Here is a 14,013-nt window from a genome sequence, read left to right on the forward strand (position 1 = left end):
CCGTCTAAAAAGACGCGTACGGGTCGCCCGTTGGGGCCTAACACGCCTGGCAAGCGGCGTGGGGCTTTTGGCTTGCTTTCCCGTCCCCGCTTCGCGTGGCCGCGAGGGGCTGTAGCCGGGGTGCCGGGTACGATACCTGCCCGGTGGAAACACGTCCACCCGGGGTTCGTTCAACCGCCCGAGTGCGGCGACGCCGACCATCATCTTGGTCAGGAGGGGCCCAGAGACATTGTGCGGGACCGAGACCAAAAGGGGGTCGTGAGTACTCACCGGGACACACGTATATAAGATGGCCATCTTAATCATAGGGAATTGATTGTGGGTTGGGAATTGTTGATGGTTGTGTATTGTTGATTGCTCGGGGAAAATCTCCGTGGTTGCATCATTGAAATTGTATGGTATCATTACCATTGAAATATATCCTTGAACATCAGTTGTCTCTTGGGTGAAATTCATATGGATTGCGTGGCGAAAGCGCATATATAATACAGCTTTCTGGCGAGGTTCCTCTCACGGTCCGGGGGTCACCGAGACCAGGTATTCACCGAGGGGACCACGTAACATAAGCAAACAACCAGTGAAGTGATCATTCAATGACAGTATTAGATATTACAAATTAAATAAACGCTGCTTCACAAATTGAAAGCAACATCCTTCTAGGAAGAGAAAGGTGAGATGGACAAGTTCCACTCACCCGACGCACAGCCAGGACACTGTTGCAAACGAGGACACCACCAATAAACTCGGCCTGTATTCCTTCACGAAGTAGCACCTGCTTAAAGTCGGACAGACGCGGCTCATTGACAAAAACTGCCTGATGGCCAGCGAGCTGCAAGGAGAAGCAGATAGTGATACTTTCAATAAACCAAAATGGCCTTCCAAATATAGATCCATTCGCAGAAAATCACCTGATTGGAAGGGAAAAGCAATGTGGAAGACTAGTGGTAGGTCTACTGTATATAGATTTAATGAAATATCACAAAAAACCTTCGTTGGGCATCATATATATATATATATATATATATATATATATACATACATTATACAAGCATATAAACAATTATTTGGTGAATTTTTACCCAAAAAAATTATTGGAATGTCAGAAAATACATAACTGATGAATGAAAATGAATGATCATTTTAAGGCCATTTTGCCCGCTAGAGCGGGGGTTAGCCTTGCGGGCCCATGACAATCATGGTTCCCTGTTTGAGGCAATGTTTTTATGCCCTTCCTGACGCCAAGGGCATAAAAACGAGCTGCAAGGCTGATGCAGCTGCAACTGATGCAGCTGCATCTGATGAATGAAAATTGAAAATTGCAACTTTTTGCAAAAATTGCAAAATTGCAAAAATTGCAAAAAAACGAGCTGCAACTGATGAATGAAAATGAATGATCATTTTAAGGCCATTTTCCCTGCTAGAGCGGGGGTTAGTCTTGCGGGCCCCATGACAATCATGGTTCCCTGTTTGAGGCAATGTTTTTATGCCCTTCCTGACGCCAACCCTTGGTCGCCTCTTACGATGCGCAAGGATACGGTGTACCTATTCTAAATCGGGGTACACACCGTGATCATTCATCCCAGGAAGCTGGTACTCAATTTGCCGACCTCGAAAGGATGACAGGCTGAGTCAACCCCCCTGGCGTTAATTCAGCGATCGACTGGGATTCGAACCTAGGATCCTAGGATCCCAAGCCGGCACCTTAACCACAAAGCCAACACCAGGCTAGAAAATACGTAACTGATGAAATTTCAAATAAACAACACTTAAGATTTGAGAATAACAGATGCCACCTTTGCTTTCCTGAGATGTATCAAATCAGAATATTAATCTGTGATCCAACAAATAGAATGGAATTATTTAATGTGGGTTGTGAAGGATTGATTCACCCAAGCATAAAAATGCTTCATTATTCCTCTAAAATTGGCACAGTGAATTAATCAAAATAATTAATTTATGGTAGTCTCCAAGATCATTTCTAGCGATTGAATTGAAGTCTGAGCCTTAGTCATTGAACAATTATTTATATTTAAAAGAAGAAACAAATGTGGTGGTAAGGCAATTGCAAAAACCAAAACCAAAGCAAAAATAAATAAATTAATAAAATGTACATATAGCACCCACACAGACACACACAGCAGCACATGACCCTTTATATGAACTTTTCTGGAGCATTACTTGGATCCTCCTCAGAACACAAGGGTAGCCCAGCATGTACACGAGATTTTTTGAATGCCCCTTATTTTGTATTGTTTAGCATTTTATACAAGCTATGGAATGTCCCTTCTTTTCTATACTTTGCCACATGGCACATCTCATATAAAGGGGCCTATTCTATGCACTTGGTATTTATCACAAGATACATTTTAAAAACGAACAAAATGCATTTGTTCATCGTACAAGACTTTATTCAAGACGATATGAAAGACATTAAAAAGTAAAGGGGAAAAATATTCATCCCAGACGGGATTTGAATCCACAATCCCCAGCTTGGGAGTCTGATGCTTTTTTTTGTTTTGTTTTGTATACAAGATCGAGGCTCCTGTAGAGCAAACATTAATCACAAAAAAAAAAAACAGACACACAAAACATACAATAAAGGGAGCGGGAGACAAGTTGGGGAGAGAGAGGGAAGTACACAAGTACAACCAACAGCAGATAACAGGGACATCGGGAGATCTATGGGAGGGAGAGGGCTGAGGGGGGGGGGGGGTGAGGGGGAGGGAAGGGGAACACTGTACAAAACAAATTGACACTACAAGGAATTTCAGGGATGAAGTCGGAGATTGAAAGATATGGATTTGAGGTGTATTAACGGGGGTAGAAAATATCAAGGTTTTGAATGGGGTAAGACAAGAGATGGTGGTGAACAGCTGTTTTAAAGACCTGGAGGGAGAAGTGGGATTGAAGAGAGTGTGGGAGTTTGTTCCAGGGGCAGGAAAAAAAGGAATGAAAGAGTGGAGGTGAGCAGAGTCTTGATTTTGGCAGTTTCACCAGAAGAGGGTTTGCTGGCAGTTCTTGTGGGTCCTGCAGGAATATTTGGGGGACACAGCACAGAAAGAGCTGGGGGAGCTAGGCCAGAGAGGAGTCAGAAGAAGACAGAAAGACCACAAACCTGCCTGCGGTGAGAGAGTGAAAGGCCCTCAGAATCAGCTTCATTGCGGGAGATTCCAATGATTCTGAAAGCTTTGGTTTCTCCAGCGTGAAGCCGAGCTAAGTGTGAGGCAGGAGCACCAGCCCAGAGTGGAGAGCAGTATTCCATTGAGCTACGGATGAAAGCCTTATATGTGGTGAGGAGCTCAGGTGTGCAAAGGAAGGACGTCGCATGACGGAGGATGCCCAGTCGGCGACTGGCTTTGGAGGCCAGCTTGGAAATGTGGTTTTCCCAGGAAAGATCATGGCAGATAGTGAGACCCAAAAGCTTGAGGAGAGACCTCATGAGAGTGTGTGATTTGTCAGGATTGAAAGACATGTTCCACTTGTTTGACCAGTTTGTGATTTTATCCAGGTCTGCAGAGAGTGAAGAGGCTGCTGCCTGCCGATCTGAGGGTTGAGATATGGAGCGGCAGAGAGTGGAGTTATCAGCAAAGAGATAGAGAGGATTTTCCAGAGAGTCGGAAAGATCATTTATGAATAGCAAAAAAAGCACAGGGCCCAGAACACTGCCTTGAGGAACTCCAGCCTGAAAAGGAAGGGGAGATGAGAGAATTCCATTCAGGGCCACATGATGACCATGACTGGAAAGGAAGTCCGCAAGCCATGTGTGGGGATTTCCCTGGATACCATAGGAGGAGAATTTGGTGAGCAGAGCGGAGGCCACCAGTATCGAAGGCACGGGATATGTCAAGGGAGACTGCTCTGATTTCCTGTTTGGCGTTGAGGGCCTCCGTCCATTGTTGATACAGCAGAAGCAGCATGTCCAGAGTAGAAAGACCTGGTCTGAATTCAAATTGATGATCAGTGATCAAGCCATTGGAGAAGAGGAAGGATTTAATATCAGAAGTGATGATGGATTTCATGACCTTGCTGATGATTGGGAGCAGGCTGATTGGTCTGTAGTTGCTAGGATCTGTTTTTGCACCTTTTTATGTAAAGCGGTGATGTTGGCTGATTTCCAAGCAGATGGTAGATGACCTTGAGCAAAAGAGAGGGTGAAGAGAACAGAGAGAGGGTGTGAAAAAGCGGCAGAGCAGGCTTTCAGGACGGTTAATGCTATCTGGTCCAGTTGCAGAAGCAGAATCGAGGTTTGACAGAAACTTCTCCAACCTTTTTTTTTTTTTTTTTTTGGATACATAAATCGAGGCTCGTGAAAGAGCTAACATTTATCACACAAACAAATCAAACAGACAAACAAACAAAGTGTATAAAAGGGGGAGCGGTAGACAAGATGGGGAGAGAAGGGGAAGCACATAAACACAACATTTGTGAGGGACATCGGGAATGTGTGGGAAGGAGAGGCCTTGGGGGGAGGCGGCGTGGGAAGGGGGGGGGGGGGGGAGGTGGGAGAAGTATAAACACAAGGACACCAAGGACTTCCAGGAAAGAAGTTGGTATTTCAAAAAAGAGGATTTGGGGTGAAATTAGCGGGGGTAGAACAGATCAAGGTTTTGGATGGGGGAAGAAAAGAGATGGTGGTGAACAGCTGTTTTAAAGACCTGGAGGGAGGAGTGGGATTGAAGGGAGTGGGGGAGTTTGTTCCAGAGGCGGGAGAAAAGAGGAATGAAAGAGTGAAGGTGAGCAGAGAGTCTTGATTTTGGCAGGTTAACCATAAGAGGGTTGCAGGCAGATCTTGTGCGACCTTTAGGAATATTTGGGGGACAGAGCCCAGAGAGAGCTGGAGGAGCAAGGCCGGAGAGGAGTCGGTAGAAGACAGAAAGACCACCAACCTGCCTGCGGTGAGTAAGTAATCTTGTCAGGAGAGAAGGACACCTGAAGACGGTTCATCTGATATGACAAAGGGTATGACAACTGAAGACGAGATGGGATAAATCTGTGCATGAGAGAGAGCAATTTTCTTTGGAGGAATTCCCAGAATGAGTTGATGTCAGAGGCAGTGGAGATGGGAGACCAGTCCAGGTGATTGATGGCTGCTTGAAGACCAGACTCGTCGACACTGAGGAGGTTCTCTGAGAATGGCCAGAGAGATGTCCACTTTAACAAGCACATGATCAGATGAACCGATTGGAGCAGTAGAAGAACAGCAGACATTTACAGGAAAGTTAGTCATAACCAAGTCGAGCAGAAATGATGTACCGTTGACTGAGACCCGGGTATGGAAATTGACAGATTGTGTCAGTCCCAATGAGTCGCAGAAGTCATTTATTGAGGTGCCATGGCTGGTGAGAGACGTACCCACACCCAGCCTGCGGTTTGTGTGTGTGTTTGTGTTTGTGCGTGTGTGTGTGTGTTTGTGTGTGTGTGTGTGTGTGTGTGTGTGTGTGTGTGTGTGTGTGTGTTTGTTTGTGTGTTTGTTTGTCCGCTCACTTATACTTGCGTACAGGTCACAATTTTAAACCGATCTTCACAAAACTTCACCAAACGGTAGAGTTTGTGGTCCGACAAAATCGTATATATTTTTGAGGTCAAAAGGTCGACATAGGCCAAAGGTCAACCACTTTTTATGAATCTCAAAAATCCTCAATTTTCATCCGATTGACTTGAAATTTGAATATGATTTACATATCGGCTTGATGAATTCAACCACCTACTATTTTTGAGATCAGCATAGGCCAAAAGGTCAATATAGGCCAAAGGTCAACCACTTTTTTTTATTTCTAAAATCCTCTATTTTCATCCAATTGACTTGAAATTTGAAGAGGATTTAGATATCGGCTTACTGAATTCAACCACCCACTATTCTTGAGGTCAAAAGGATGCTCTACTGAGGGCCATTCTGCTTTATTCTCTTTTGCCAATTGTCGCTCTATGAGTGATTTTTCATTTGTCTGTCTGTGATTTCATGAAGATGAAATTTCTTGAGCATCATCGCGGGATAAATTTGCGCAGAAAAAATAATAATGATGACGTCATCGGTCACCTGGTTCGGTCGCCATATTTGTTTTCACACAAAAGCCTTAAAAACCACGAAAAACCCTTTTTCTCCAAAACGGCTAAACAGATTAAGGTAAAACTTTACATGCATGATCGCATACCCATGATGAACAAAAAGTTGTGACCATGACGTCATAGGTCACATGGTTTTGCAGCTATGATTCTTTGAAGAATAAAACTTTAAAAAGCTATTCCTCCAGAACGGCTAAACAGATCGAACGGAAACTTCACACATATGTTCCCCATGCCTTGCGGATATCATGCTGTCCTTGAATAATTCATATGTCACATGGTTTGGTGGCCATATTGGATAGAACATAAATCTTAATATAAAATTATATCTGTTGAACCGCTTAATTGATCGATGTAAAACTTCAAATAATGTAAGAGTCATAAAGCGGAAGATGTGTTTAAAACTTCAATATAATTAGTCTTACGGTCTGGCAGCCAGACGTTATTGTTTGAAGAAGAAGAAACTCTACTATATTATCTTCTCCAGCCATGTGAGTTTTCAATATATCTATTAATTATGTACTGTTTGAAAGTCTGTGGCATCCTGTATGCTAATTATGTATGTCTATTAATTATGCACTATCGGAATGTACCTTTCAATACTTTGGACTGTTGAGACCCATTGGACCTTGGAAGAACCTTTAACCCTTATATGCAGTCATAAAAAAAATCATACACCTGTCCAGTCCTCGGGTCTTAGAGACCTGATCCACGTAAAAGTGTAAAAAAAAAATTTTCATTGTTATTTAAAAACAAATTCGTTGTTATTCTTTTTTAATCAGTCGATGCTCATGGAGGAGTATTTGTTCAAAAAGGTGGTACATTGATCCTTTTATTTGGAAGATATCTCCACATGTTTGTCAAAACTTTACACCTTTGCAGTTATCAGGTGTGGGAAGCCCATAAGATGAACAGTAAGACCCATAAACCTGCAAAGCTCGTGAATATCGTAAAATCTCGAGAAAAAAAATTGCTTGCCCTTTCCAATGGAATTGAATCAGTAATCCAATGTCAACGACGGAGGCATAAAAATGCTAAAACCATCAAAGAGAATAGGTGAATAGGAAAAATACGCAAAACTCACAATAACAAATGAAAGAGAAAAACACATTGTATATGGAATGAAATACATTGCAATGGAATGGAATGACATCAAGAATGATTCATGTTCATCCCTCCCTGCACTCACTCTCCAAGTTTAGAGTTCGTTAACTGGACATATTGTCATGATAATGAGGGTAATAAGAGAGACCCCTAAGGACTGGACAGGAGCTGTTGTTTTATCAAGGAAGCTTTTACCACGAACGTGAATGAAATATTTTTAGATTTATGCCACAGAATTATTTGTAAGTGAGTTATTGGAGCATACAAGAACTAAGAAGGCCCATGCCAAAATAATAATTATATAACATAGTTATAGCACAATAATAATCATACCAGGTATTTAAGACCCCAGGACTGGAAAGGAGGGGTAGTGTTATGAATGAAGCTTTTCCCATGAACCTGAATGAATTTTTTTATATTTATGTCACTGAATTATATGTAACTAAATGATAGGACCATAGAATGAGGCTCATGCAAAGGAAAAATATTATATAACATAGTTATAGCAGAACAAAACCATGCCAGGTCTTAGAGACCCGAGACCATTAATACGACAGTGGGGAGCAATAATTGCTCCATGTGTAGTTGTTGGTGAATCAAAATTAATTTGAAAATCGATCCAAGCAGGTTACACATTACTTACTGTTTTAGCATTTAACGTGCTAAATAAGGCGGTGTAAACGACGTTGTCTCACAATAAAAGGGCCATTCAAAAATGACATAACGTATTTTTTGCCCTATTTTTTTTTTTAGCATTACCATAGTGGGTAAAGTAATATACCTCAGTAGGTGGGGGTCTCATCCCGCGCACCACACACCCATTTCCACAGTGGGTAAAGTAATTACCTCAGTTGGTGAGCTTCTCGTCCCACGCACCGCACACCCATTTCCACAGTGGGTAAAGCAGTTACCGCAGTTGGTGAGCGTCTCGTCCCACACACCGCACACCCATTTCCACAGTGGGTAAAGCAGTTACCGCAGTTGGTGAGCGTCTCGTCCCACACACCGCACACCCATTTCCACAGCGGGTAAAGCAATTTCCTCAGTTGGTGAGCGTCTCGTCCCGCACATACATTCCCACAGCTGGGTAAAGCAATTATCTCAGGAATAGATTAATAAGGAAGATAGCCAAACGATCCGATGAAGCATTGGAAGAACAACTGGCTTGGGACTGCGAGAGAAAGAGACGAGCTCGGCTTGCTGAAACTCCCGAAGAAGCTAAAAAACGCAAGTTGAAAGTAAAACAGCTCATGACATGTACATGCATCCGAGACCCCCCAACATGCTAAAAGACGAAGGTCAAAAGTGAGACAATGAATGGCAGATGCACGTGCACCCGAGACCCCAAACAAACTAAGACACGAAGGTCAAAAGTGAGACAGAGTATGGCACATGCACGGGCAAGGGATTTCATTCGAATCTCAGGCTAATGGGGGGGCAATATGACCCATTTGCCTTCACCAGCGTCTGATCGTCTCGCTCAAAGGAGAAACTGTTGACAAAATCTTTGGTTGACCTTGCGTCAACATTCCTTCCCATGAGCTCTTTGCCTGCCCGTGCCTTTCTCTGAGGCCCAGTCTGTGAAACTGGGAAGATGTTTATTTTGAGTTTCTTTGATCCTTGAAGTATACTACCGAATACGAGTTGGAATGAACGGAGATGACATTGGGGCTTGACTGTGTGAGCCAAAGCCCAATGCCCAATCCCATGCATGTTAATCTTATCTCGTTCAATACATCTCTTGTACACTTGGTCCGAGTTGAGCAGGTGCTTCTTACAGGGGTGAAGGTATTAGAGAATCCACGACACACGTGCATCCGAGACCCCAAACAAACAAAGACACGAAGGTCAAAAGTGAGACAGAGAATGGCACATGCATGTGCATCTGAGACCCCAAACAAAGTAAGACATGAAGGTCAAAAGTAAGACAGAGTATGGCAGACGCACGCACGTGCTATCAAAATCAGAGATAAAATACTTATAGTTGAAGCCACTCGGATTTTCCAATCAAAAATCAAGCTGGGTCCAATTTTTCCTTGCACAATATGTCATCGAATTATGTACAGAACATTTGTTGTTCAGTTTGAAAAAACAAAATATCAACAGTTATCAGATGAAGAGAAATCAAGAGTATTTCAAGATGAATTAATGTGTGAAGCAGGTGGTCACTTGTGGGTCAGCAAAACATGTCATCAAACATTGAAAAGGGGCCAGGTACCTGAACAAGCATATGCCAATAGTCTACACCTGATGGATATTCCACAAGAACCAAAGGAACTACGACCATTATAACGTCGCCTCATCAGCCAGAGAATCCCATTCATGAAAATGGTCGGGGGGGGGGGGGGGCTACCAAAGGGGCAACAGAAAGCAATCCATGGCTCTGCTGTCAATATTCCAACCAAATTGTATCACTTGTGCTCACTGCTAACTCGACTACCAGGAGATGCTCATATACTTCCAATGAAGCTGAAGAGAAAGTGAGTCCACAAAGGACACTACTTATATGACTACTGTTGTAAGAATCAGAGTTACAACATTGGCTCAGATCATGAGTTTAATATCATTCGATCCCTAACAATACCTGGAAAGAGAACCAGCGAACATCATATCAATATTCAGCATACATCTAAACTACTAACGAGTTTACATATGAGCACAAGCAAGCCGTAACAAAGCGGCTGTACATACCATCTAGTTATGCACCAGCATAGCATACGGTTAATGTCTCAGGTATGATCATAGCACTGAATGACCGAGTTCTTATAACAGCCGCGTAGTGGGCAAAAGATGCATGACACCTGGGTTCAGACGTGCGACAGAATTTCATGGCAACTACATCCGGCCACATAAACTGATGTCTGCCTTGCTATGGTTGAAACGGAATAATTCATACTACAAAGATGTCAATGTGTGTGAACACTGGGAAAAGCAGTGGAGTGACAATGACAGTGAATTATGGGAATCATTGATCAACAAACCAACTGAACAAACAACTTCCAATCACCTTGCTGATGGCCATGGCAATCCTTCAAATTATTCAAAGTCCGTTGACGGTGCAAGTGTAGCTCTTTCAAATTGTAACTTCAGATCAGTGCACACCTTCAATGAGAACAGTTACCATGAATACCCTGACTGCAAAGTTTGGATTTTCTGTGTGTGATGTACCATCAGATGGCAACTGCTGTTTCTCTGCCATTATCAAAGGCTTGAAGACCACCGGCATTCAGGAAATTAGCGCTGAAACAATGCGACAACAGTTGGTTGATTTTTTTTCAATCCACGGACAATTCTTCTCATTACATGAACTTTCTATCTAGTCCTGTTGGTGGTCATTCAATCAATAAATACAGCATTGATGCAGCAGCACCAGGAGATGCTGATCACACCATTGCTTCAATTAGGAATCCCCAGATCCACCAAACAGAGATGTGGAACAGATATATGACATGAACAGATATTGTGCTCTGTCCCCCAAATATTCCTTCAGGACGCACAAGATCTGAAGCAACCCTCTTCTGGTGAAACTACCAAAATCAAGACTCTCTGCTCACCTTCACTCTTTCATTCCTCTTATCTGCCGCCTCTGGAACAAACTCACCTCACTCTCTTCAATCCCTCTCCTCCCTCCAGGTCTTTAAAACAGCTGTTCTCCACCATCTGTTGTCTTCCCCCATTGTCTGTTTGTTTGTTGTCTGTTGTCTTCCCCCCCCCCCCCTCCCTTCCCACGCCTCCTCCCCCCAAGCCCTCTCCCTCCCACACATCTCCCTGCTCTCAAATGTTGTGTTTGTGTGCTTCCCCTTCTCTCCCCATCTTGTCTTCCGCTCCCTCTTTTTATATATTTTGTTTGTCTGGTTGATTTGTTTGTGAAATAAATGTTAGCTCTTTCACGAGTCTCGATTCAGTATACAAAAAAATAATAATAATAATACAAAACCTTGATCTTTTCTACCCCCGTTAAAACACCCCAAATCCATCTCTTTCAATCCCCAACTTCTTTCCTGAAATTCCTATTAGTGTTAATTTGCTTTATACCGTGTACCCCTCCCTCCTCCCGAGACCTCCCCCTTCCACAGATCTACTGACGTCCTTGTTCTCTACTGTTGTTGTGCTTGTGTGCTTCCCTCTCCCTCCCTTTCTCGTCTCCTGCTCCCTTCATTGTATGTTTTATGTGTCTGTGCATGTTTTCATGTTCAATGTGTTAGCTCTCACACGAGATTCAATTCTGTATACAAAAAAATAAAAAATAATGTGAACCAGCTTGAGGCGGGTGCCTGGGCTGACCATTGAGCTATTCAGGGCTTGGCAGACATGTTGGAAATTGGCAAACATATTCTCACCACACTTAATCCAGATAGGTTCACAATGGTGAATCCCATTAACAATCAAAACATAGCAAGTCCATATATTGTGGTTGGCCTTATTGACCAAATTCACGACGTTGAATTGGAAAAAGTACATCCGGTGCCAAATGTTCCAACAACAAATTAATGGACATGCTCAAGATGGTGAACCAGTATCTACAATTGAAGAGGTAGAGGACCAGACAGCATTCAAAGAAGCTGTCAGCAATCGTGGACTTCCATATGAAACCTGTATGCAGCCTGAGACTCCTTTAGATACAGATGATATCCTTTGTATAGCTCCAGGAGAAAACCAACATCCCACAGCATTTCTAACAGATATCAACTTCAAAATCTTGTCAAATCCTGACAAATAACCATATGGAAACTAGATTTTCCGCATCACGTGGCAAACGACTAAGCATTCGTAAATTCTTCAATCAAAGAGTACTGGATGCAGATGGATGCTTTGCCAAGGATGTTGAATACCTGCTGGCTGCGCAGTATGTGGTGGAGACTAAACAAGTGCGTGATGACTCACAAATAGCTATGCGTCAAACCAGAGGTATGATATTCCAGGGCCAGAAAGTAACTGCTGGTGTGCTGAAAAATGCAGAGAATTTAAGAACCATGATACGCACTGATGCTACAATCAAATTCTTAAAGAATGTCCGGGGATCGCCAGCTTACTGGCAACGTGCACTGTATGATGTTTTGGCCATGGTGCGGCAGCTAGAAATTCCAACCTGGATTTTGACTATCAGCAGCAGACATGCAGTGGCCAGAAATTATACAGAGCATTGCTCATCAATATGGCAAGATCTACAGCAATGAAGAAATTGCAACAATGTCTTGGGAGAAGTCTAGGTGGTTGCAAACTAATCCAGTTACCGCAGCCCGACAATTCCAATACCGCCTTGACACATTCTTCCATGAATGTGTGTGTGGCGAGGCTAGCCCGTTAGGTGACGTCAGTGATTACTTCATCCGGATTGAATTCCAGGCCAGAGGCTCTCCACACATCCATACCATCATCTGGTTGAAGAATGCACCACACATTGGGACAAATACTGATGAGGAAACCGGTCAATTTATTGACCGATATCAGACATGTGAAGTCACGGAAGAGTCAACCAAACTTCAAAGCCATGTTCATTCTGCCACCTGCAGGTGCAATAGAAGTGGTAGATTCAGTTTTCCTCATGCCCCCAGCTTGGAAACACTAATTGCCCATCCGCTATATTTTTGTGATCCCAATGTTGATGTCCTAAAACATCTCCAAGACACAAAAGAGTTACTTGGCAGAGTCAAACAAGTACTGATTCACGGTGAGACACCAGAGGACACCACCACCCAAGATCTACTCAAAAAAAGCTGGTGTTGAAATCAATCAGTGGCTGTGAAAACCACTCTAAGTGGAACAGGACAGGCTCTCAAAACATCGAAAAGTGGTTCGCATATCATACTAAAGCGAAAGCCACATTCAAAGTGGATCAACAGCTTCAACCTGGATGTCTTGCAAGCACGGCAGGCAAACATGGACTTGCAGTACATTGTTGACCATATGCATGTATCATGTATGTAACCAGTTACATGATGAAAAGTGAACGAGAATGAGTGAGATTTTGTGTAAAGTAGCCAAAGAAACTCACTCAGATGATGTCAGATGTCAACTACAAAAACTTGGATCAACATTTCTAAACCACAGAGAAGTCAGTGCGCAAGAGGCTGCATACCACGTTCTTTCTCTCCCATTGAAGCAGTCAAGCAGACAGGTGATATTCATCAACACCAGTCCAAAAGAAAGGCGCATTCGCATGATGAAGCCAATGTCAGCCATACAGGAAATGGATGATGATTCGGGAGACCTGTTTTTTAGTGGGCTGACTGATAGGTATGCAGCATGACCAAACCACTTTTATGCTATGTGCCTTGCTACCTTTGCTGCTAATTATTGTGTAACCATGGCCCGAGATCAACGTGACAATGACCACCAGCCTGACCCCAACAACACATGGAAAATGACTACCATACACACAAAGCTGAGAGAATCACCCTTAAAAATGGTTTGGGCCAAATGTACAAGCGTCAGAAGGAATGCGTCATTCGATTTCACAAAGAAAAGGAAGAGGGCGAGTCCGAGTATAGAAACCTGTTGATGCTTTATTGGCCATGGAGAAATGAACATGACCTAAAAGGAAATTATGACACCTACCAAGCCCACTACAATGAAGTTTGGGATGCCATTCAGTTAAATGAACAAATGTACACACACAATGCCAATATCATTGAAGAAGTGCTTAGAGATCTAGAAGAATTTGGTCCCCCCCCCATACATGCCTGGGATCTGCTGGCACCTGGGACTGAACAGCAACAAGATCAAGAGGAAGAAGGCCACCTCCAAGAGCGACAAGTTGATCCATTGGATATTGCCAACAATCCTGATCTTAATGACCATCGACAAAACCAAGACCAAAATGCTGAGCTTCATGCCCGATACACC

At 43.1% G+C, this 14,013-nt stretch overlaps 1 protein-coding gene across 1 annotated transcript in view; it reads right to left on the bottom strand.

Moving 5' to 3' along the window:
- LOC144889266 (cleavage and polyadenylation specificity factor subunit 2-like) overlaps nt 1-14,013 on the bottom strand; it is a 43,038-nt gene that overhangs the window by 12,584 nt on the left and 16,441 nt on the right. Inside the window, exon 2 of the mRNA XM_078769322.1 lies at nt 695-829. Within this exon, the coding sequence (XP_078625448.1) occupies nt 695-829 (135 nt within the window). The remainder of the gene's footprint in view (nt 1-694; nt 830-14,013) is intronic.

This window comes from Myxine glutinosa, unplaced genomic scaffold, assembly GCF_964187855.1.
Source record: "Myxine glutinosa unplaced genomic scaffold, kmMyxGlut1.1 SCAFFOLD_2081, whole genome shotgun sequence".
Taxonomy (NCBI): Eukaryota; Metazoa; Chordata; class Myxini; order Myxiniformes; family Myxinidae; genus Myxine; species Myxine glutinosa.